Below are 25,519 nucleotides of genomic sequence, written 5' to 3'. Positions count from 1 at the left end.
GAGAGGAGGCTCCTCGGCTCCATTAAGTCCCCCCTCCCCAACAGGCGCACCGCGCCGTGATTCGCTAATCACGTAATCACTCTGATGGGTCTTTAGTGACAGGTGCGTCCGGAAGCGGACGCCCAAACATGGGCAGCGCCCAGCCATTGGGTCGCCACATAGCGCCCATCAATCACCAAGCCCAGGGGTGGCTTGGGGTTGCCACAATATATACAGTATGTTTACATGTTTCCCTCCTAATCATTTACATTATCTCACTGGGTCATCAACACTCACTAGGGCACTTATCACCCCACCCTGACCCCCGACCCCACCCTCTTTGTGTTGAATGAATGAATGAAAACTTTATTTAACAGATTGCAGAATGGGTACAATACAGTACGGCTCAATACATACAATTGTTAAGGGGATGCAGACCTGAGAAAGACGTTTGTCTTGTTTCCATCAGGGTCCCCCATTTTCAATTCATATAGACATATATGACATACATGACATACAGATAGTCAGTACTGCTACATCTATACATTTATGACATACCAGATTGGCAAATACAGTACTGTTTGTGATACAGAAGGAGTCAAGAAAAGGGAGTATATACATTTGACGTAGAAACTGTACATTCAGTGTTGCTCCCATGATGGTTCTTGAGTTAACAGAGACAGTAGCTATCTGATCAGGGAAGAGAGATACCCCCCCTCCTCCTCATCCCCCTCCATGGCAGCCACAGAAATGGAGGAAATAGCTTTTGCTCCGCTCAGAAATGATTTCATTCACAGGAGCTGCAGCCTGCATGGAAACACACAAAGAAGACTGTGACACAGCGTGTCTCACCGCCTTAAGTGCTGCGAATTGAAACTGTTGTTGAAACTAAAAAGCCACTGTCTGTACGCGTCCACAGTGAGACACTGTTCAGCCAATTGTTCAATTTAGCTGAAACTAGGGCTCAGCTGTGAGGAACTCCTGTCAGAATATAGTTGATCCATATCCATTCACAATGAGCCACACATGTTAGAAACACTGCCCATCAGCATGAGCACAGCTGCCAGTGTTACCACCATGACAACCAAACAACCACAACAACACTATGACAACCAAACACAAACAACACCATGACAACCAAACAACCACAACAACACCATGACAACCAAACACAACCACAACAACAACAACACAATGACAACATAACACAACAACAACACCATGACAACCAAACACAACCACAACAACAACAACACAATGACAACATAACACAACAACAACACCATGACAACCAAACAACCACAACAACACCATGACAACCAAACACAACCACAACAACAACACAATGACAACATAACACAACAACAACACCATGACAACCAAACACAACAACAACAACACCATGACAACATAACACAACAACAACACCATGACAACATAACACAACAACAACAACAACAACAACATGGCAACCAAACACAACCACAACAACAACAACAATGTGACAACCAAACACAACAACAACAACCATGATTGATAACCAAACACAACATCACCACCATGACAACCAAACACAACAACATCACCACAACCACCACTGCCATCATCATGTAATCACTACCACTGCCATCATCATCATCACCATCATCACCACCACCATCATCGTCATCATCATCACCACCACCATCATCACATAAAAAGGACATGGAAAGAGTCATTAGTCCAGATCACTGAGGTGTAAATCAGGCTGTCGGCGGGTCCCATATACAGTCAGCGCTGCACCAGCGGGTTTCTGACGAGCGGTCTGAGCCCAGAGAGAAAACAACAGTTTGGTACGCAGTTAGGTCACACACACACACACAGACACACACAGAGACACACACACACACACACACAGACAGAAGTCACTCACACACACACACACAGACACACACAGAGACACACACACATACAGAGACACACACACACGTCACTCACACACAGAGACACACACACGTCACTCACACACACACACACAGACACACACACACAGACACTCACACACACACACACACACACACACACACTCCCCCTTCTCTTTTCTCCAGATGATTGGGAGGAGGCGGGAGGAGGGTGTAGGCCCCTGGACGTCATTCTCTGGGAGTTGCAGTAATTCTGGACTTCCCCAAACTTCAGTTCGAGTCCGGTCGGTCATAATAATAGGGGGGCAGTTCTGGAACAAACAACGCAAACCAGCGTCACCTTTTCCCCCCAAATGCAAGGTCTATTTATTTGAAGCTTTTCACTTGTTTTAAGAATGACATGCAGCAGAAGACAGGGAGAGATGGAGTGGACACTGTGGACACCGCTGTGCACGTTAACGTTGCTGCTCCTGAGCCTCCAGTTGACTCACGGCTCCCCGCCCTCCTATGACTTGTTCCAGGGCTCCGCGTACACCGGCGCCGCGGCGCACCGACACAGAAACAGGTAAGAAGAACGAGAAACACACTTTTATAAACAATGATGAAACTCCTCCGCCATGCATTCCACAGCAGGGCACGCGGCCCCCCGTGGCGCCGACACGATGTTTCTCTTTGTGCGTCTGTGTTGCAGTCTTTCTCTCGAGTGTGTGTGTGTGTGAGTGTGAGTGTGTGTGTGTGTGTGTGTGTGTGTGCGTGCAGCAGGATGTGTTAAACTACATTTGCATGAGAAGTTTTAATTCCCACAGCCCCCCCCCCCCCAGTCTATTTCAGTGCGTGTTTATTATGGGCAGGAGGGAGATGCTCCCAGCTGCAGCTCCGGAGAACAGCGCTTACAAGCCCCCGCACATACAAGCCCGCACATAGCAACCCCTCGCTTCCATTGGCTGATTTTGGTCACGTGATTTGGGTCCCACCCAATGGCTGAAGTTCTGCAGACGCCTCTCTGATTGGTTGGGCTCCATTTCTGCAGCCCCCTCTTTGATTGGTTGAGCGAAGCCCCTCTCTGATTGGTTTAGCTCGCCATGCGGTAAAATGCGGATGTTAATGTTATCATCTCAAGAAGATACAAATAAATATACTACCAGATTCGCGTTTATAACGTTATTTCGCGTGACTTCGCGGTTTATTCATAACGTTATGCACATTTCACAACACAGCCAGCTGTCAGAAACTGTACATTGTAACGTTATATGTTTATTCACGTAACGTTATTTCACGTGACGCGTTCAACTTGTTTACACTCCCCACTTACTGAAACTGTACCATGACGCACTCCCCACTTAACCCAGTTAATGCCTTAACTAGACAGTTAACAATATAACATTTAGATTAATTAACCCAGTTAATGCCTTAACTAGACAGTTAACAATATAACATTTAGATTAACACAGTTAATGCCTAACTAGACAGTTAACAATATAACATTTAGATAGAGAGGCTGGTGGTCAAGTCAAGAGTTTTATTTGTCACAAGTTGTTTATTTGCATACACGTTTATGGGACAGTTTTCTACACCTGACTGAACGGTCTGGGGACAAATGATTAAGGTGGGGTTACAATGATATCAAGGATGAATATGAAAAAGGGGATCTGATCTGATGGTACTTGTACTTTATAATGTGTTATATATGTATGTACATGGATTTTATGTCCGGATGGTATATCTATGGAATGGTCACTGTCTCTATCACACTCTCATATGTGCATGTTTAGCCGCATACAAGTATCTAGGATACACATATTCGTATGTGTACATAATAGGTTTACACACACTCATATGCACAAGGCTAAGTTATACATGTCAGGGGCACACATACATGCACATACTCACTTATAGGAAATAGGCATACACACACCTACATATACACATAGTTGAGGTATAGGCTCTCACTGACACATATGGGGGATATACATGTACATAGGAGACACACACATACGTAGCTGAGACGCACATATATATGCACACCTGAGATATACACTCACATAGGGGGCGGAGGCACACATGGATACGAGACACACACAAGAGATAGGAGTACAGTCGCATACCTGGAAGATGCACACACACACACATGTGAGGCATGTACACATGCTTACGTACACAGCCCTCACCCAACCCACCCAACCCCACCCCACCAACCTCCTCCAATGTACAGTTTCTACGCCAAATGTATATACACTCCTTTTCTGGACACTTTTGTATCACAAACAGTACTGTATTTGCAAATCTGATATGTCATAAATGTATAGATGTAGCAGTACTGTCTATCTGTATGTCATGTATGTCATATATGTTATGATGAATTGAAAATGGGGGACCCTGATGTAAACAAGATGAAAGTCTTTCTCTGGTCTGCATCCCCTTAACAATTGTATGTATTGAGATGTACTGTACTGTACCCATTCTGCAATCTGTTAATAAACTTTTCAATCAATCAATCAATCAATTCAATCAATCAATCAATCAATACACGTACCCACATACATATGTTGGAGACACACATGCATGCATGCTATCATGCACACCTACATGTGTCTGGGACGCTTTCTCTCACATGCAATATGGAGAAGGGTGGCATCCCGATAGAGGATGCAGCACATACCTGCTCGCAGGTAGATCGGTCTACATGCAAAGTATATATATCAGGGATGTATACGCACAATGTATAGTATAGTATTTTTCTTTTTTTCGTAAGTCTTTTTTATTTTCCATGTCAGTTGTACCCATTCTGCAATCTGTTAATAAACTTTTCAATCAATCAATCAATCAATTCAATCAATCAATACACGTACCCACATACATATGTTGGAGACACACATGCATGCATGCTATCATGCACACCTACATGTGTCTGGGACGCTTACCGAACACTGTGACCTCATTTTCTTCTTCTAAATTCATGCTATATTATGTTATTATGTTATTTGATACTATCTTGTCTAGCACAGTCTCTGGAGCGTAACAGTAAGAAGCATTTTGTATGAAAGTATTCTGTACTTCTGTATGACAACTATTAAAGAACTTGAACTTGAACTTGAGTTGTTAATGTATTTGTATGAGTCCTTTACATGTTTTGTATGTTCTTACAAAAAAGAAAAAGGCAAATCTTGGAAGTTGCATATGGTGATGTGGAAAGAGATGTTTTGAATATTGGAGAGATTTGTGCAAAAAATATCAAAAAAAAAAAAAAAATTAAATGCGGGTGGTCGTGCCCGCAAAGATGTGCATAATACAATAGTAATAACATATAATAGAATCCAATAGAACGACATTGTGCAATAAAACAAGTAAACAGAGTAGGGCATATCGGTATATGTACATAAGTTATTTACAGAGCATGGTAGGACATGCTAGGTCCTGTGGTAGTGCAATATTAGCTACGGATGAGGCACTGGGTCTTTATGTACATGCTATATTGGTGGTCAATGTCACTTCGGATTGCTACGACACATCTCTACTGCTTGTGACAGGCTGTGGTGCGTTCCAGACTTTACTCCTGTTGGGAAACTATAGCGATGGTCTGTGCTCACCACACTTTTCTTCGGCCTCCCCGCAGCGAGCCGTCGTCGACCCCCGAGCTTCATTTTACGACGGGCAACAGAGGTGGGTTGAGCCGCTATACTTGGCCCAGCACGGTTAGCGACTCGCCTGAGTGCGTGTGCACGTTTTGATGCATGGCTGATACCAGAGCGGCCGAAGGTGTGTAGCGCTGACAGCAGCTTGGAGGGATTCCCCTTCAGCTGATTGAAGGTCTTTATCATGGCTTTATCATCACCACCCTCTGTAGAGCCTCTTGCTCTGCCTTTGTGCAGCTGGAGAACCACACAGACTTCACACAGACTGTCTGTACAATACTGCTGTAGGCCTATAATACTTATGTAAATAAGTAAGGCAATTGAAATATATCTGCAGTACAGCTCAATACACACAATTGTTAAGGGGATGCAGACCAGAGAAAGACTTCCGTCTTGTTTACATCAGGGTCCCCCATTTTCAATTCATCATAAATGTACAGTTCCCTCCCCCTTGTATATATTTACTGTATGTCACAAATGTAACAGTACTGCATGGTCTGCATCCCCTTAACAATTGTGTGTATTGAGCTGTACTGCATTCTGCAATCTGTTAATAAAGTTTTCAATCAATCAATCAATCAATAAATCAATCAATCAATCAATAAATCAATCAATCAATCAATCGGTCACTGTACCCATTCTGCAATCTGTTAATAAAGTTTTCAATCAATCAATCAATAAATCAATCAATCAATAAATCAATCAATCAATCAATCAATCGGTCACTGTACCCATTCTGCAATCTGTTAATAAAGTTTTCAATCAATCAATCAATCAATCAATCAATCAATCAATCAATCAATCAATCGGTCAGGTCACGTGTACCCATTCTACAATCTGTTAATAAAGTTTTCAATCAATCAATCAATCTGTTAATAAAGTTTTCAATCAATCAATCAATCAATCAATGAATCAATGAATCAATCAATCAATCCCGCAGTGCAACGTGACCCAAATCATACGGCAATCTGTTAATAAAGTTTTCAATCAATCAATCAATCAATCCCGCAGTGCAACGTGACACAAAATCACGTCACCATAAAGTTTTCAATCAATCAATCAATCAATCCCGCAGTGCAACGTGCCAAAATCACGTGACCAAAATCAGCCAATGGAAGCGAGGGGTTGCTATGTGCGGGCTTGTATGTGCGGGGGCTTGTAAACGCTGTTCTCCGGAGCTGCAGCTGGGTACTATTGGCAGGAGGGGGAATCAAGTATTTAAGTTGGCTGACACACACTGCGATATAGAGTGCACTGCAGCAAACAGAGACTCTAGTGATAAGTGTTTGCTGGTTTCAGAATGAGTTGTCCCTTCTTATCATCAACCATGTGGATATACTTTGCTACGTTATCTGCGACTGTTATCTCGGGCTACGCCTACGGCTCAAGTCTGCCTATCTTCTTGTCAAAGAAGTGTGATACAACCCAGTGCAGTCAGTGACACTGTACACTGGCGCTCTCTGCAAAACGCCTATTATTATTATTCCCAGCTTTTACCAATTAAAACGGTCATCATCACGCGTTAGCTCGGCTCCAGCAGCGTTATTACGAAGTCATCATAGCAACAGCATGCGGGTTTGTCAGTTTGCACGTCGGCCCTGTGGCCGCCGTCATCACGGTGCATCATCTGCGGGGATTAAGTGAAAACTCTCTCTCTCTCTCTCTCTCTCTCTCTCTCTCTCTCTCTCTCTCTCTCTCTCTCTCTCTCTCTCTCTCTCTCTCTCTCTCTCTCTCTCTGTCATGTATGTATGTCATATGTCGTATGTCGCATGTCGTATGTCATGTATGTCATATGTCCTGGTGAATTGAAAATGGGGGACCCTGATGTAAACAAGACGAAAGTCTTTCTCTGGTCTGCATCCCCTTAACAATTGTGTGTATTGAACTGTACTGTACTGTACCCATTCTGCAATCTGTTAATAAAGTTTTCAATCAATCAATCAAAACTCTCTCCCTCCCTCCCTCCCTCCCTCCCTGCAGGAATTGGTGCGCTCATGTCGTACACAGGAATGTGAGCTGCGCGGTCCAGGGGAACGTGGAGAGCGTCCAGGAGCCGGTGATGGTCCCCTGCCCGGCCTATCAACCCAACTGCGAGCAACAAGTGACGTAAGCATCATCCCCGGGGCAAGGGATGGGTGGAGGGCGCACCGTCATCAGAGTGCAGTATAGTCCCTGACCCCCGCCCGTTCCCACACTTTATTACACACTGCTGCTCATGTCGTTTCATCAATAGCATTTTTCCTTTGGCCATTTTATATGATAATGAGTATCCCTTATGCTATCTATAACAGTATTTACTTTACTTCCACTAGAGGCATTTTAAGGGATTAACAGAGAGAGAGGGAGATGTTGAGAGAGGGGAGTGGAGAGAGAAATGAGAAAGAGAAAGAGAGAGAGAGGGAAAGAGAGAGTGAGAGACATGGAGATAGTGATGGAGAGAGAGAGGTGGGGGGAGAAGGAGATAGAGAGAGGGGTGAGGGAGAGAGAGTGATATGGAGAGATACATATATACAGTAGTTTACATGTTTCTCTGTTATTAATTCACATGATCTCACTGGATCATCAACACTCAACCACTAGTGCACTTACCACCCGCCACACCGACCCCACCCTACATCTGTGGGGTTCACAAAATTAAATATTTGTTATTCTGCATTTTAAAGAGGGCACTCCACCGGAAAAATAATGCTGATTTATTTAGCTCATAATCTCACATTATATCCCAAAACACGGAACAGTGATTGCGCAGATTAATTTAGTTTGAGGGTTATTCAGAGTTAAGGAGTTTGAATAATGTCCCCCAGTCATGTCCTCGGAGGACCCCGGGTCATTGTGTTGTGTTAATTACAGCGCAATGAAATGATGGGAAAATAAAAATAGCAATCCCTATTGCAACCCATATTACTATTGGACAAGAATCCAGTGTCCTCCGACCTCGGCACCGCAGGACATATTCATACTCGTTAATGCTCAGTAGCTGTCAAACCGAATGAATATGTACAAAAGCTGTTTTGAGTTTTGGGATATACGGTGTATATTGAAGATGTTCGGTGCAGAGGATCGTATATCATCCCGGTAATGAGACACAAATGAAGCGAGTGACATGTTGCCTTCGAGGAAAAGGCTTTTCTCTTGAATCCATTATTGTCTGTGGTTTTGCACCAATGTGATTTCCAGTCACAGTAAGACTTAAGGCTCTGTTCACGATGCAGGCAAAAGTGGCCCAAATCTGATTTCTTTGCTCATATACGGTATGTGACTCAGATATTTTCCTTCACAACAGTGTGAACAGCACAAATCACAGGGAATCTGATCTTTTCAATTGTGATTTTGGGTCCATTTTCATATGTGGTCCTAAAACAGATACAGGTCTGATTTTATTTGCAACGCGACCTCAGTCTCTGAACAGGTAATTCATGCGACTTTCACGTCACTCCAGAATCCAGATTGACATTTGTCACAATTCCGACGTCCATCTTCTTTATTGTTCATTTTTGCGCACGCGCGTCGCTTCAGGAGCGTGACCGGTTCACACAGGGAATGTGATATTGGCCACATTTAAAAGACAACGTGCACACAGCCAAACCAAAAGAATCTGAGCAATGGATCAGAATTGAGCGAGCACTAAGGCTTGCAGTGTGAACGCAGCCAGAGTGACTTCTCACACACTGTGTGTAGGAGCGGCATTGTTCTGTGTCGTGGGAGGGAGGCTTCTGGAAACTCTTTGGAGCTGCAGGTCACAGAAACACAACTCCAAGTTTCCGTGTGATAGTGAGGAGGCCTGATAGTGTGTGAGGAGGCCTGATAGTGAGGAGGTCTGGCAGAGCAGAGCAGAGGCTGTGAGTTCTTCTCCATCTCTAGCATAATTTACATTTACATTTAGTCATAGCTGAACGCTTTTATCCAAAGCGACTTACAAGTTTACAGCTGAGTAACAATGTTCATCAAACAGTGTTGAAACTTGGGTGCTGCAGTGTTGAGTGCATAGTAGTAGAGAGACATATTAGTATAGTAGGTAGTAATATAGACAAGGAAGATTAATTAGTGGAAGAGTGCATGAGAGTAGAAGACAGTAAGAAGAAGGATAGTAGTGTTTTTTCCTTTCTTTCATTTCAGATATGGATTGAAGAAGTGTGTTTTTAGTCGACAGCGAAATATTGGTCGTGTTTAGGCTGTCCGACTCCTAACTGTGGTGGGAAGTTCGTTCCACCATTGTGGAGCATCCTGCTGTACAGTCTTGGCTTGTGTTGCTATTACCTCACATCAGTCGACGATTTTAGTTCATATTTATTGTTGTTGGACCGTTGGGCCTATGATGATGATGATTGATTGATTGATGATTGCTTATTTTATTTTCGTGTCATTTACACAAGTGTCCAACCCTCATGGGTTCATAAGACACCAAAAACGCTGTTGCAGTGTTCCGTTATTACATGACACATTACATTTCATGATCTAAATACGGATTACATGAATACAGATTACAGTTCGGTCTTAAACAAAGTATTTGGCCTTCTCTCCCGAGCCTGACAAATAAAATCTGCTACAGAAAAAGCAGGTGTTATTTGTCAAGCTTGGGAGAGAAGGCAGAACACTTTGCTTAAGACCGAACTGTAATCTGTATTCATGTAATCCCTATTAAATGTTTGCCACCTAGACTTCACGAATAATGTCAGAGTTATCTGAGAGGATGTCAGTTGAGGACTGAGCAAAGATTGAGGCGTAATCAACCTTCCAGTTGCACGACGTGACCCCTGCCTTCCGGAAAGTGACGTCATCTATTTATTTTAGGATTTAGATCTGCGAGAGCGCTTAAATGTTAGCGATAAAGGGCTTCTGAAAGACGAGTAGAGTATTCGGAGTATAGACAAGCATATATAGGTGTGAAGCGCCTCAAACACTGGCAATGCTACTAAATCACTCACTCGTTCGTGGTTAGCCCTCTGCCCCTAGTGGTGGCTTAGTGTCATGGCCTTCTGTGTCACCCTAACTAACCTTACTGTCATGCACTTGTCCTAATATACTAACCTACACTGTAGCACTCAACACTTTGATGAACATTGTTACTCACCTGATAGAGTTGTGCCCTTTCCTGATGACTTGTCGTACAGAACTTGTATGTCGCTTTGGATAAAAGCGTCAGCTAAATGGGAGCATGTCTATGTTCCCCGGGTCCTATGTTCCCCGGGTTCTATGTTCCCCGCTTTGATTGATTGATTGATTGATTGAAAATGTTAGACCACCAGCCCTGATTCCAAACTCTAACCTTAACCAGTTTGAAAGAGGGCCTAAGCTTAACCGTTCGAAACAAGGCGGACATTAATAATTAAAAAAATAATAAAAATTTATAAAATGTTCAATCTATTAATCAATCAAAGCGGGGGAACATAGAACCCGGGGAACATAGGACCCGGGGAACATAGGGATGATCCCAGCTAAATGACTAAATGACTAAATGTAAATGTAAACATGGCATCCTTTTCTTCCTCCATGGGAACTGGTTGATATTCAGTGTGACTTGCTGCTCTTCACCTCCCAGTGCTCTGGACCTCAAACCGCTTTCCCACGACGATACATTTACATTTAGTCATTCAGCTGACGCTTTTATCCAAATACAATACAATACAACGAGTCAGCAGGAAGGGTACATCTCTGGCGGCTAAGGCCATGCTAAGTCATTGTTCGTCAAATAGTGTCAAACTCTGGGTGCATAGTAGTATAGACATATTAGTATGGTAGGTGGTAGTATAAGTATAGTAGCATAGTAGTAAGGTACATACTAGTAAAATATGTAGTATAAGTATAGTAGCATAGTAGTAAGGTGCATAATAGTAGAATATGTAGTATAAGTAGAGTAGCATAGTAGTAAGGTGCATAATAGTAAAAGACAGTAAGAAGGTTAGTTTATTTTGTTTTTTAGTTTTTTTCTTTGATATTGTTTGAAATAAATAGACTGTTGCATGTTGGTCCCTTCATCCAGGTACCAAACCCGGTTCCGCCCCACATACAAGATCGCCTTCAAGACGGTCACAGAGCTGGAGTGGAGATGCTGCCCCGGCCACCAGGGTCCAGACTGTAAAGACGTAAAGCCACCTTCACACAGACAAGCGGTCCAGGGAACACAGCCGTACTTCCAGCCAAACCCTGGCCACACCACCAGGCACACGCAGAGTGAGTCATTCATTCATCTCAGGACTTTGATGCCATATTAAAGGTGCTATAGATTAAAAAAATTATGTAGAGTAATCATTAAACATTTTAAAATAATAATACATCCACAGAGCTTTTAGAAAGGTGCAAAATAAAAGTATTGCCCCCCCCCCCCCCCCCCAAAAAACTATTGATAAATGTATCATTCAAAAAAATTTGGCGGGTCCAAAATTAATGTTGCAGGCATGTATCCTCTCCCTGCTTCCCATTTCCCCCATGTGGAATACACCTGGTGCTCTAGTGCGACATCTAGTGGCCGAACATTACATTTCAAGTGTTTTCTATTGAGATTTAAAGGTCCCCTGTTTTGCTATTCCTTTCACTATTTGGGCAATTGTACACAATTCCTGTGAGTCTATGGAACACATCTGTAATATTTTTTTCAAAAAAATTCATTGTTTTGTATTTCTAATCAAGTACTCTAAAGCAGCATTTTTCCACTTCAAGATTTCAAGCTGTTTTTGGCTGGGCTCCGCCCATACTCGCAAAGCGCTTTGAGTGACAGGCACCAACCAACGTTACATCCAGCCTGTTTGAAAATACTAGAATCCAACATAGTCTGGTGAAAACGCACCTTATGTTATGGATGGATTGTCACCGTTTGTCCTCTTCCTCTTCATAATAATATTCAATAGTTCGCTCTGGGCAATCGCCATTGTAGGCGATCGCCCAGCTGTAGTCTGGACTCTGGGGAGCTCTCAACTCGGCGACAAATAATGCCTCGGCCGGTGTTGTGCCGAATTCGGACTCCCTGCCAGAATCCGACTCCCCCTCGCGTGAAAGCGCATACACTATCAGATTTCTGTCAAAAAACGATAAAGCATACAGAAATGCGGGAACGTTTTTATTATATTTAAAAGGCTTTGACATTGTAAAAACGAAATAAGTGGAGTTTCAAAGCCATAAGCTGAATACAAGTCATAGCAACACCCACGTTCTTCCCCCTTCCTACTGTATAAGAAAGAGGAAAATCACAAAACGCTACAGTAAAATAGTAATGTTAATACACTATTGACACATGTGCAGACAGTTGACAGTTGCTGAGTAATGATTTGACAACTTCTGTCCATAATAAATATAACCCCGACAGTGAATCAATGACTAATTACGACATTTGTACTTACTGATTCGATATTTTCTTTTCGGGTCCCGAATACTCGATTACTCGGTACAGCTCCCTTCTTTAGTAACATCCTGGAAATCATCCCAGCATTATAAAGTCCTTGATTCTCAATGTCCTCCTTGCAAAAATGTGCGGTACACATCCGACTCCGAGCAGTTGGGACACACATTTGGCGGGTCTCCAAAAACAAAACAAACTTGGCCCATTGCTGGCGGATCACGACATCATCAGGAAATGAATGCAAGGACATATTCGCTGCTTGGCAGTCAGGAACAGCACAACATATCTTGCCTGTTTCGCTCATAACGTTTTAAAATGCTAACCCAATGCTAACTAACTGTTAAACTTCAATTCCAAAATAAATAATGGTTGAGTGTGCGCGGTGGTTACAAACATAGAGGGGGCGTTACTATGCAGATGAGAATTCTTTCTACGTCAGCAAAACAGTCAAATTTGAATGGCTTAATTAGTTCAGTGTGGGAGCATCTCCTGAGATCTGAACTGGAGGAGTGCGCCAAAAAGAGAATTAGAGAAATAGACATTGTTGATACAACCCCAGATTGCTAGAAAACAATGCTAAACACTGGAAAAGGCCATTTATAAGACAAGGGACCTTTAACTTTTTTATCGGGAAAATTTGTATGACTCCACCTCGAATAGTAACAAGAGACTTGCAGTAGGAGCTGGATCCCATTCATGCAATGTTTGTCCCCTCTGTCCTCACCGTTTGCCCCCTCGGGGGGAATCCCCATGGAAACCGGATATTGTTTTTCTCAAATGATGAAGTGTCTGTTGAGTCCGTGATGCAGGTGAAGCTCACCACAGTGCAACCCCCAGCCCTCGAGGCAGCGCGCTGAGGAGCCCCAAATATCACCCACAATGCAATGCTTCTTCTTTTTTTGTATCCAAGTAAAGATGTGACCACTAAACCCATCTGGGGTGATTCTCACAAAGCCACCCCGGACCGCGGCCTTGGGAGTGCCATATTCATGATTTAGATAAAGACTGCGATTATCATTCATCATAATGATAAGTAAATGCTCTTTATGATTCAGTTCATTATGTAATTAGAATTTTACATTATTTAATAGTTTTTCATGCATGTTTTAACCCTAATTCTCCTTAGCGCTGGGTGATTCCTTTTGCCTCGACGTGACACAATACTGTAAGAAATCGCGAAAATCTCCAAATATTACGACAAGCTTTATTTTAAACCATACATGAAATGCCACGTGAAAATTAATGAAGATTGTCATTATATCACAAAAAATAGGTTGTGTCCCTTTTAAAATAATAAAATAAAATGTAAAAAGAAATATATAAAAATGTGATGCCCCATGATGCTTCAGTGAAAAGCAGGATGGATACAATATAAAAAGATTCAATGAAGATCTTATCACTGAACCCTGATGTACAAAAGTATTCACTATAATTACCCGATTGATCACATTCCCTTAGTAAATATATGGGTATCATAAATCCTCACACGCACCATAAAATCTTCCTGAATCATAATGGCTATTGTTAGTTAAATATAGTTGTAAATTACCGCCGTATGTCATTATTATCTGTGTTAATGAAATAATTGAATAATTTAGAAAATCTATTACTTAAGTTAAAATATTAATAGGATTTAAGTGATTCAAAAATGTATTTTTTTATTTATTTAACCTTTATTTAACTAGGCAGGTCAATTAAAAACAATTTCGTATTTACAATGACGGCCTGGCGAGAGGACAAGAGGAAGAGGGCCTCTAGAAGGGTAACAGGGAAAGGGGACAATAAGAAAAGAAAAGAAAAGAAAATAGATCAAAAGAGAGAGACGGGCATCAAACAAACAACCAAATACAATTACAAGGTATGCAATACAGGAAGCACAACAAACAAATTACAGTTAAACGGCTGGGTGAAATGTTAAAAAGGCTAAAGGCTGAATAAACACTTGTTTGATTACAGGGCCAGAGCGGAGAGAGACGGCCCACCATGAGGTGAGGCACGGCGGCACGGACAAGGTCCGTCTTCTGGAGGGTGAAGTCCAGCGCCTCTCCCAAACCGTCCAGGACCTCCAGGTGGCCCTGACGGGGTTGACGACCAACATCCGCACAGACCTGCAGGAGGACACCAGCAAGATGCTGGTCACGCTCCTCAACAACATGCGCCCGCCGGACGGCACCGAAGACTCGGGCGCCGAGGAGAGCCAAGCGGTGCTTGATGGTCACCAGGCGACGAGAGGCGGCTCGACCGGAGAAAGGGACGTAGAGAGCATGATGGCCCGTTTGGAAGACATGAACAATGTCCTTAAGAGCAAGGATGAGGACCTGCAGGAGCTCAAAGGAACCGTGACGAGCCACGAGAGTCAGATCCGACTGCTGATGGACGCCTCGCAGTCTCAGCCTCCCGTCTTGGTGGAGGGCGCCGTGCCGGCCGACCTCCATGTCCTTCAGACCTACATCGATGGCAAGTTCGAGAAACTAAAGAAGGAGCTGGACCAGAATGTGGAGGATAGGATGGCCGGTCTACAGAGTTCCTGTGATGACAAGATCCAGACCTTGCGGAAGACGTGCGAGAAGGGTTACGACCAAGACCTAGTCAGTCTGGCCCAGCTGGTAGACAGCAAGGAGGCCAACCTGAGGAAGGAGATCCGGGCACTGCAACTGGAAATGGCTGCCGCAGATGGACCTGAACGAACCCAGCGGCAGACCGACCAGCCCAAAGAGGAAGAGGACCGCAGCGACCACAAAGACCTGTGGCGCGAGATCGACCGCGTCGCCGAAGCCCACCGCATCCTGAACGCCCGCATGGACAACGAGTTAGCCCACCTGTCCGCGCCGCGCCCGGACGAGGAGTATGCCTCGGTCCTTGAGGAGCTTGAGTCGCGGATCAATGTCACAGAACAAAACGCAGAGGTCTACTGCTTCTACGTGGAAGAGAAGCTGACTCGCATGATCGCGGACGAAGCGGCAGCAGTTCGCCTGCTCCTGGACGAGCGTTCTAATTACATGGTCCAGTTCACCGAAATGCTGGTGGAGATGAGCAACAATTCCTTCCCTGGGATGTTCGGCGACTCCATGGACGCCATCCAGGCGGAGGTCAACAACAACAAGTTTCTCCTCCAGGGCTTGGACGACAAGGTAAATGCTGTCGGAGAGCTGTGCTCCTCAGGATGCTCGGGACTGGGGGATGCGGTCGGGTCGGCAGGCGTACCCTCCGCCGCTTCCGGCGATCTGAAGAACATCTTGAAGGACGTGCGACTGTGTAGGAATGACTTGGACGTTCTGAACACGGACGTCTCGACCAACTCGGACAAGCTCAAGGTGCTGGAGGACATTGTCGCCAGGCAGTCGGTCGTAGACGAAAGAAACGCTAAACCCACCGAGGATTTCCGGCAGGGATTAATCAATCTCCAAGACAACGTGATCGGTCTGGCCGGCTCCGTTAAGGGGTTAGGTGACACCATGAGCAAACACACCCAGGATCTCCAGAGAATAAATTCGACATGCTGTCAAGCGGGGCAGGGCGGCACAGGAAGTCCTGGATGGCCACAGGGGCGATTGGCAGGAACGATACCCAGTGGCCACGAGCAGGTGACCAACAGCCAGGTGGAGGCGCTGAGGAGCAGACTGGACGCTCTCAGCGACCAGGTGTCCTCCGAACTGGGTCGTTGCAGAGAGAACACCCAGGGGGTCAGCGACGGCATCTCCGCCGTAGACGGACGCGTGAGCAGACTGGAGAAGGTGTGCGGGCGGCTCGACGGGGTCTCCGCTAACATCAAAGGGCTGAAGGACGGGCTGGAGAGACACGTCTCCGGCCTGTGGGACTGTGTCCACAAGATGAACGCCACGCTGAAGACTCACACGGGGGACATCGGCTCTCTGCAGAACTCCCTCCAGGGCTTCCAGACGCAGCTCTCCTCAGTGGCCAGGCAAATACTCAAAGACATCAGCGCCAAAAACCCAGGTGAGTTCCACCCCTGTTCTGAACCATTGACCTCACTGACAGCCATGCGATGTTGTCATAGATGGTAATGAGCGTCATTATCGAGGGGCCTCAGATGCTTTGACTCAGCGCTGAGAATTGACTATGAAGTCAAGTTCCCCAAAGACAGTGTAAGTTTGAGCCTACCAAGCTTCGCCCAAACACGCAGTATAACACAACACAGTGTGATCACAGCCGGTTGGTTAGAGACAGAATGTGTTACATAAACGAGATACAGATTCTTACACCATCACGCCACAGTGAGAGGCTCCACATAAGGCCTGTTGTGGTTCTTGGCTATCATGAAGTGTGATTGTGTTTGTTTCTCTGGTAATCGCTCACAGCCACATAGGGCCATTAGGCATGCATAGGAAATGAACCAAAAGACGACGGACAAGATTGGATAGAGTCTGTGTCAGCATCCTCTTACAAGGCGATCCTATGTGACAAACATCTGTAAGAACTCTGGTTCTGTGATAACTATGGAAGTCCAGTCCTATAGGGCTGAGCGTGACCCAGTCTTCAGGCTAGCGTACATCCGCTCATGGCTGGGGCATGTAGGTGCTCCTTCCTGAGGTTAATCCCCCATATAAAGTTACTGTGCTTGGTTTACATGGAGAGGGGGGGGGGGGTCTGTATGGCCTGAGGGTATCTCCAGGAGAGTGGGGGTTGGGGTCGCGGGCCACAGTGAAATCACTGGGCCTCTTATGCTCCCCTGCAGAATGTCATTCAATATCTCCGAGAGCCCCCTCGGTGTGGAACTCCCGAATGTGACTTTGAAATTAATCTTTGCCGATTATTCTCTATATTGTTAGTGTTGCGCAGCACTTAGATTAATAGCTTACCGGCGCAGATCCGCTCCTCTACTCCACCTCCTCGGTCGCGTCCCTTTACCTCTAATCTGTTTACTTGGTCCAGAGCCCAGAGAGTTCCAGCCTGAGCCTCATCGCGGCCCCACATGCCAGTGTTGGAACCCGAATTCCACGAGCAGCGAGATCAGAGATCCACATCCTTTGCCTCCTTTGCTTCACGAAGCCCTGTGTTGTGTGGTCTCCTCTCACGCGTCATGACCCAGTTTCCCCACTCATCATAACAGACAATCGCAAACGAGACCACAACCCCACTTCTCTCAACACACACCCTACACACACACACACACACACACACGTGCACCCTACACACACACACACACACGTGCACCCTACACACACACACACACACACACACGTGCGCGCAGCAGCCTCCCGAGATTCCCGTCGGGTGACCTCAGCCCTGATGCAGAGTCTGGTCCTCATTACGGACCCTGACTCACTGCTGGAGCCTGTCTTGGTTGAGAGAGGAGAGAGAAGCGAGGCGCTCCACACCCAGGACCAGATGCTTTCACTGCCCTTCAGCTGTGATGTCACGAGCAGGGGGGGGCCCCCGTCTCTCCCCGGTGCCTCCTATTCTTTAACGGTAACTACCACGTGGGGGGGGGGGGGGGACGGACACGGAGGAGCGATGGCGACGGAGCGACGGGGTGGTGCAGGCTCAGAGAGAGAAGAGGGCGAACCGACCGGGGCGGGGAGGAATGGAGAGAGGCCAGAGGTGGAATTCTCGTGTGCCAAGAATGGGTGGAATTGTTTCCAAACAGTGATATTTGATTTCATTGCCTTACATGGGACCTAATACTTTGCTTCCTCACGGGAGGGGTTGAGCAGGAACAGTGTTTTACGGGGCACTGGAGACGTGTTAGTGTTGGCCTCTGCCTTCGTTTTAAATTCTTCCCACTCCATATACAAGAATACAGAATACAGAATGGACCTGTCTCAAACCCTGCCCTCTTTTCTTGATCCTCCAATCACAACTGTCGCTTACCTCGGACAAACCAAGTTTGTCCGAGGTAAGCGACAGTTGTGATTGGAGGATCAAGAAAAGGGGCAGGGTTTGAGACAGGTCTATTGTCTCCCAAAACAACCGCCCGAGGTATTGTGTGTTTCTAACCGTGGAAATGTTTTAAGTGGGAAGGGACCCCGACGCACTTGCAACAGCGCAGCAGAGTATTTAGAGAACGGTTCGGTGTGTATTGTATACTTCTCCCCCCTGCGAGGGAGGGAGGCCTGTGTGGCTTGAGGTGAGGTTTTTCGTGTGTTTTGTTCATTGTTTGGAAAAAAAACACACAAGGAATCGTCTAAACAGATATAAGATATCCCGCCGAAAAACTCCCCCCCGCTCCCTGGGCGTGGCGCTGAGAACAGACCGAACACGAGCGTTTCCTCTCTGCGCTTGACCTCGGCGCTCTCGCTCTCCCTCTCTCTCTCTCTCTCTCTCTCTGTCCATCTCTCTCCCTCTCTCTCTCTCTCTCTCTTTCTCTCTCTCTCTCTCTCTCGGCTAACGGTCACATGAAGCCCCCGAGGACGAGACTCGTGAACAGACCAAGTGCTGTAACAACACAGACGAGAGATTTATCTGGAAGCGGCCGCGGCCCGGCGCACTGTACTCCCTGAGACGCTCGGGTCGCGGGGCATTGCGTCAACTGCACTCCCTGAGACGCACGGGTCGCGGGGCATTGCGTTCACTGCACTCCCTGAGACGCTCGGGTCGCGGGGCATTGCGTCAACTGCACTCCCTGAGACGCACGGGTCGCGGGGCATTGCGTCAACTGCACTCCCTGAGACGCACGGGTCGCGGGGCATTGCGTTCACTGCACTCCCTGAGACGCTCGGGTCGCGGGGCATTGCGTCAACTGCACTCCCTGAGACGCACGGGTCGCGGGGCATTGCGTCAACTGCACTCCCTGAGACGCTCGGGTCGCGGGGCATTGCGTCAACTGCACTCCCTGAGACGCTCGGGTCGCGGGGCATTGCGTCAACTGCACTCCCTGAGACGCACGGGTCGCGGGGCATTGCGTCAACTGCACTCCCTGAGACGCTCGGGTCGCGGGGCATTGCGTCAACTGCACTCCCTGAGACGCACGGGTCGCGGGGCATTGCGTCAACTGCACTCCCTGAGACGCTCGGGTCGCGGGGCATTGCGTTCAACTTTGCGGTTGCAAAAGCGCTGGCGTCGAGCCATCAGGCGTCTCTGCTACAGACAAAAGGAGAGGAGGTCTGCTACTGGCAGCTCCCAGTTAGTTTTCTCACAGAGGCTCTCCCGATCGCGGCGTCGCAGTGAAGCGATGAGGAGTCCAGCGCGTATGTCTATCTCTCAGTTAGGGATTCAGGTTATCACCTGTTGGTCACAATCTTCACCTAAAAGTAGTTTAGGCATACTGCACCTTATGTGAATACTGCACCTTATGTGAATACTGTGATACTGTGTGAATTCTGTATATTTCAGTTAGATAGTAAATTATATTGACTTATTTGTTTACACTGCTTGTGTTGTTTTTACTACCTGTAGGCCTACCCCCCTCATCCCCCATGCTGCTATGATGCCTGAATTTCCCCAAGGGGATCAATAAAGAAATATCTTATCTTATCTTATCTTTATAAGCCAATCCCTTACCTTAACCCTAACCTTGACCTTATCGGGCATAGGGACCGTCCCTCCAGGGGTCTACATGTTGCCATTTTTTTATTGGGTGAGAGACTTTAAAGCTACTGTACAATCCGGGATTTATTTTTACCTTTAACATTTTGCGGTATATATTCACATACTCCTGAAGAGGGTGACTCCTAGATGGGAGAGCGATCGTCTCAGAAGTCAAGTCCAACGCGCTCCAGCCACGTTTGGAATAGGAGGGTATTTGGAATAGTTTGGAATCGAGTTCTTTGGTGCTCAGTAGCAGAGGACAGTAAATAAAAGCTAACTTTTAGATTAGATTAGATTCACATGTATTGTCATCATACAGCACAAGTACAGTACAACCAAAAGAAGTGCAAATGTAGCAGTAAAGTGCAATAGTAATATACAATGTACAGGAGATGCTGGGTATAAAATATATAAATTAGTACTACTACTGAGTCATAGTGCTAATCAGATGTATGTACATAGTTGTAGTATTAATATGTACAGCAGCGTAACTAGTAAGAGTAGGTAAGGAATATGTACAGACAGATGTGGATATATATATATATATATACGGTAAATATATGTATATGGAATATACAGCTTGCTATCATACAGACAGATGTGGATATATAGATATATACACGGTAAATATAAATATATGTATACAGAATATACATACAGAGTTATATGGATGGCATGAGTCTGTCTCTTTTCACTACCTGAACTACCGGAACTCGTCGTCATAATTCAAGTCCATTCCCCCCTGAATGTGTACTCGCATGATTCTACTGTCTCTCACGCAATCAGGCTCAACGGTGAATCTCTCAAAGCGCTGAAAGAGGGAGAATATCTCGAAACCCAATGAATGACTTTGGAAAACACACAAAGCCTGGAGTGGGGCAACAGTCATGTGGCGGGTCTCTCTCTCTCCAAGGACACACACACACGCTATTCTACTGCAGACGATTGGGAAATGTTCGAATGTAGATGAACGTGTTATTCCCCGAACAGTGGAGTATACTGTCCTCAGCAGACCTCATCACCGTGTTGACTCATCTCTCCTCCTCGGTGGAATATGATATGTGGCCCCAGAGCTGCTGCTGCTGCTTCTCATCCAGAGCCCAGTCTGGTCTCCTGTTCCCTTTCCTGGAGGTGACCCCCCCCCCTGACTCTCTCTCTCTCTCTTTCTCTCTCTCTCTCTCTCCTTCCTGTTGATTGAGATCTGTTGTTCCCAGAGGACCTCTCCTCCTTCCTCGTTCTCCTCTCGCCGTCTAAACAGAGTGTGTGTTTGCAGGTGAACCTCAGACAGAAACACATCTCCAGGGTAGTAGGGACTCCTAACGGGCTCTCTTTGATTTCACGGATCAGTTCCTCTGACGTCGATCACACAAACATTGGCTCGGCGCGTCGGAACTTCGGGCGGCGAGATGAACCCTCTCCGGCGCTTCAGTCGACGCGAGCAGAACAAGACCTCAGGAAGCCTTTGAAGTCGAGGGCAGCGGATTGAAAAGGGAGGGAAATTACTGAAAGTATTCAGTCACACCATGCGATGGTGAATTTCTTTTTTTTAAACGACGGTGAAAAACATTCATCAATGGCATCTTTGTTTTATCTGGTCAAACGTTCACATTTAGTCATTTAAGTTAGTTGACGCTTTTATCCAAAGCGACTCACAAGTTGTGTACAACAAGTCAGAAGGAAGGGCACAACTCTGGCAGCTAAGGGTCAGAGAGATTGTTTGTCAAACTTGAGTGCTACAGTCTTGAGTGCACAGTAGTATAGACATATTAGCATATTCTGTAGTTAGTATAGACATATTAGCATATTCGGTAGTTAGTATAGACATATTAGCATATTCTGTAGTTAGTATAGACATATTAGCATATTCTGTAGTTAGTATAGACATATTAGCATATTCTGTAGTAGTATAGACATATTAGCATATTCTGTAGTTAGTATAGACATATTAGCATATTCTGTAGTAGTATAGACATATTAGCATAATTGGTAGTAGTATAGACATATTAGCATAGTTGGTAGTAGTATAGACATATTAGCATATTCTGTAGTTAGTATAGACATATTAGCATAGTTGGTAGTAGTATAGACATATTAGCATAGTTGGTAGTAGTATATACATATTAGCATATTCTGTAGTTAGTATAGACATATTAGCATAGTTGGTAGTAGTATAGACATATTAGCATATTCTGTAGTTAGTATAGACATATTAGCATAGTTGGTAGTAGTAGTATAGACATATTAGCCTAGTCGGTAGTAGTATAGACATATTAGCATAGTCGGTAGTAGTATAGACATATTAGCATAGTAGGTAGTAGTATAGACATATTACCATAGTATGTAGTAGTATAGACATATTACCATAGTAGGTAGTAGTATAGACATATTAGCATAGTCGGTAGTAGTATAGACATATTAGCATAGTACAGTAGGTAGTACTATAGACATATTACCATAGTAGGTAGTACTATAGACATATTAGCATAGTAGGTTGTAGTATAGACATATTAGCATAGTAGGTAGCAATATAGGCAAGGTAGGCAACGGTATAACCACACTTGTTGTTAAAGGAAAACTCCAACATTTTGGGAAATTAGCTTATTTGCCATCTACCCTGGAGTTAGACAAGAAGATGCATACCTTTTTTCTTCTCTGTGCATGCAGTAGGAGTAGGAAGACGTTGGGAACTAGGCTAATGGAGGAACCTACTTCCAGTGACTGGCGCTAAGCTAGGCTAACGGTGCGCGTCTTCCTACTCCTACTGCATGCACAGAGAAGAAAAAAGGTATCTATCTTCTTGTCTAACTCCAGGGTAGATGGCAAATAAGCTAATTTCCCAAAATGTTGGAGTTTTCCTTTAACCCCTCCTGGATTAGCTTAGCTGAGCTACCAGAAAGCCAAAGGGAGATATCACTTCGTTGTAGGTATTTATTCCTCCATACCGACCGATACACAATTACAGCGGCGAGCGGCCAGGGTGATGATCTCCTTAACGTCAGCTGGATACTTTGGTACAACGCTTAAATGTAAGGAAATGAGCTATCCTCTCTCTTCTGTTACTCCAGAACTACTCCAAAAACAAACTAAAAACTATCCAGCGTTCTCACTGAAACCCCAACACTCACCTCCCTGAACAGCTGTCTTAAAGCAACACTCACACCTACATGTATCACTACAACATGACAGATGAACGACATTTAATTTAATTGAATTTCAAACCTTTATTTCAACTTGTGAGACACTGAGGTTTCCCTCATTTACAGCGACGATGAGCTTACAAAATAAGACACAGTTTATCAGCAATGTCATACATATAGGCACAATAAATAAGAATAAAGAATCAGCTAAGACAGTTACAAGTCGACACACAGTGGTTGCAGATCATACTTTTAAATGCAGCAAAAGAAGGAAGAACCTTCAGCTTCAGAGTCAGCCGGAGGGCATTCCAGGTGTTGGAAGCATCAAAGGAAAGTTTCTTTCTAGTTCAGATCAAACATGACATTGAAACAATAGAAAAACTAGAATTGTAGCTTCTGTGATTTTAAGTATTTCCGAATACAACAGACCTTTGTAGTGGGTGGGTGTGGCAGGGGGTGGATTTGATTGACAACCTAAAGTACCCGTGCATTTTGCGATGGCTATAAAGATTGGGGAGGGGCGTGGGAACTCAACATCAAATTGTAGTTGGCAATATTTTTTATTGCGTGCAGAGTGATGTGGAGTGACGCAACTCACAGATTAGGAGTTCTTTTTTCAGGATGTTCTTTGTTCAGGAAGTTCTTTTTTCAGGGAGGTTTTCAGGAGTTCTTTTTTCAGGAAGAGAAAACAATGGATTTATTTTTAGACGAAAATCATTTTTGGCACAAAGTGATAAATAGATGGTGTAGAGGAAATCTCATGGGAGCTTTAATGTCAAATTAATAGCAGTTTTCGTTTGCCTTTATAGAGATACAGGTGAAAAAAATCTTGGAACCTATTCTACACATTAAACTAATAATAATAATAATAATAATAATAATAATAATAATAATAATAATAATAATAATAATAATAATAATAATAATAATAATAATAAACTTTACTTGTATAGCACCTTTCATACAATAATTGCAGCTCAAAGTGCTTCACAACAGAACAAATACAAAATGAGAAGACATATAAAATCACAGTTTTTCACATTAGGATCTAACATCCCAACAGGCCACCTTGTCTATGGTTTGATTCTATTGCAGTTTAAAAATAGACAATAATAAAAAAGAGTAAAATAGAATAGACAGAGTAAAATAGTGCAATAGTGCAGTGTAATAAATAGTAGAATAGAGTAGACATAATAAAATGATGAAACATATAAAATCATAAAATAGAATGGACAGTATAATATAATATATAGTACAATATAATGCAATAAAAGAGTGTATTCATTAACAGTAAACCGTCTTTACCTTCCCTGTTTCATATCCACAGTTTAAAACCCGACAGTCTTCCTTCCTGTTTAATACCCACTTTGCCAAATAGACAAATTACTGTCTGGTTCTTAGGGTTCCTCCAGTTTGCTCTGAACTAGGAAAAACAGCTTTTTCCTTTGATGCTTCCAACACCTGGCATGTCCTCCGACTGACTCTGAAGCTGAAGGTTCTTCCTTCTCTTGCTGCATTTAAAAGTATGATCTCCGACCACTGTGTGTCGACTTGTAACTGTCTCAGCTGATTTTCTATAGTTTATTCCTATGTATTGTGCTTTATGTATGACATTGCTGATTAACTGTGTCTTGTTTTGTAAGCTTGTCGTTCGTCGATGTAAATGAGGGTAACCTCAGTGTCTTAAAGTTGAGGTTTGAAATTAAATCAAATAAAAAAAAAATATATATATATATACACTGTGTGTATATTATATCAAGAGTCGGCTAAAACGAAGCAAAAAGCCAGATAGAATGACTTTAAGATGTGACAAAAACGAATACAAATTTTAGTCAACAGGCTAAAGCTTAGACTAAAACAAAATGTAACAAATGAACGCTGCCTGAAATTAACACAGCATGCTAGCGGTGTTAGGGGGGCACTTTGATGCTTGACACGCCCTGGACAGCACAGGCTCTGGTCAGCACAGGCTCTGGTCAGCACAGGCTCTGGACAGCACAGGCTCTGGACAGCACAGACTCTGGACAGCACATGCTCTGGACAGCACAG

At 44.5% G+C, this 25,519-nt stretch overlaps 1 protein-coding gene across 1 annotated transcript in view; it reads left to right on the top strand.

The window, feature by feature from the left end:
- Nucleotides 1-2,098: 2,098 nt before the first annotated feature.
- The window catches only part of emilin2a (elastin microfibril interfacer 2a), a 42,128-nt gene continuing 18,707 nt past the window's right edge, over nucleotides 2,099-25,519 (top strand). Inside the window, exons 1-4 of the mRNA XM_084327471.1 lie at nucleotides 2,099-2,445; nucleotides 7,493-7,618; nucleotides 11,493-11,683; nucleotides 14,802-16,802. Coding sequence (XP_084183597.1) covers nucleotides 2,276-2,445; nucleotides 7,493-7,618; nucleotides 11,493-11,683; nucleotides 14,802-16,802 — 2,488 coding nt within the window. The 5' untranslated portion in view covers nucleotides 2,099-2,275. The remainder of the gene's footprint in view (nucleotides 2,446-7,492; nucleotides 7,619-11,492; nucleotides 11,684-14,801; nucleotides 16,803-25,519) is intronic.

This window comes from Notolepis coatsorum (genome assembly GCF_963971535.1).
Source record: "Notolepis coatsorum genome assembly, chromosome: 13".
Classification (NCBI taxonomy): domain Eukaryota; kingdom Metazoa; phylum Chordata; class Actinopteri; order Aulopiformes; family Paralepididae; genus Notolepis; species Notolepis coatsorum.
Note: the sequence above shows the minus strand (reverse complement) of the source record. Positions and strands in the feature narration are given on the sequence as shown.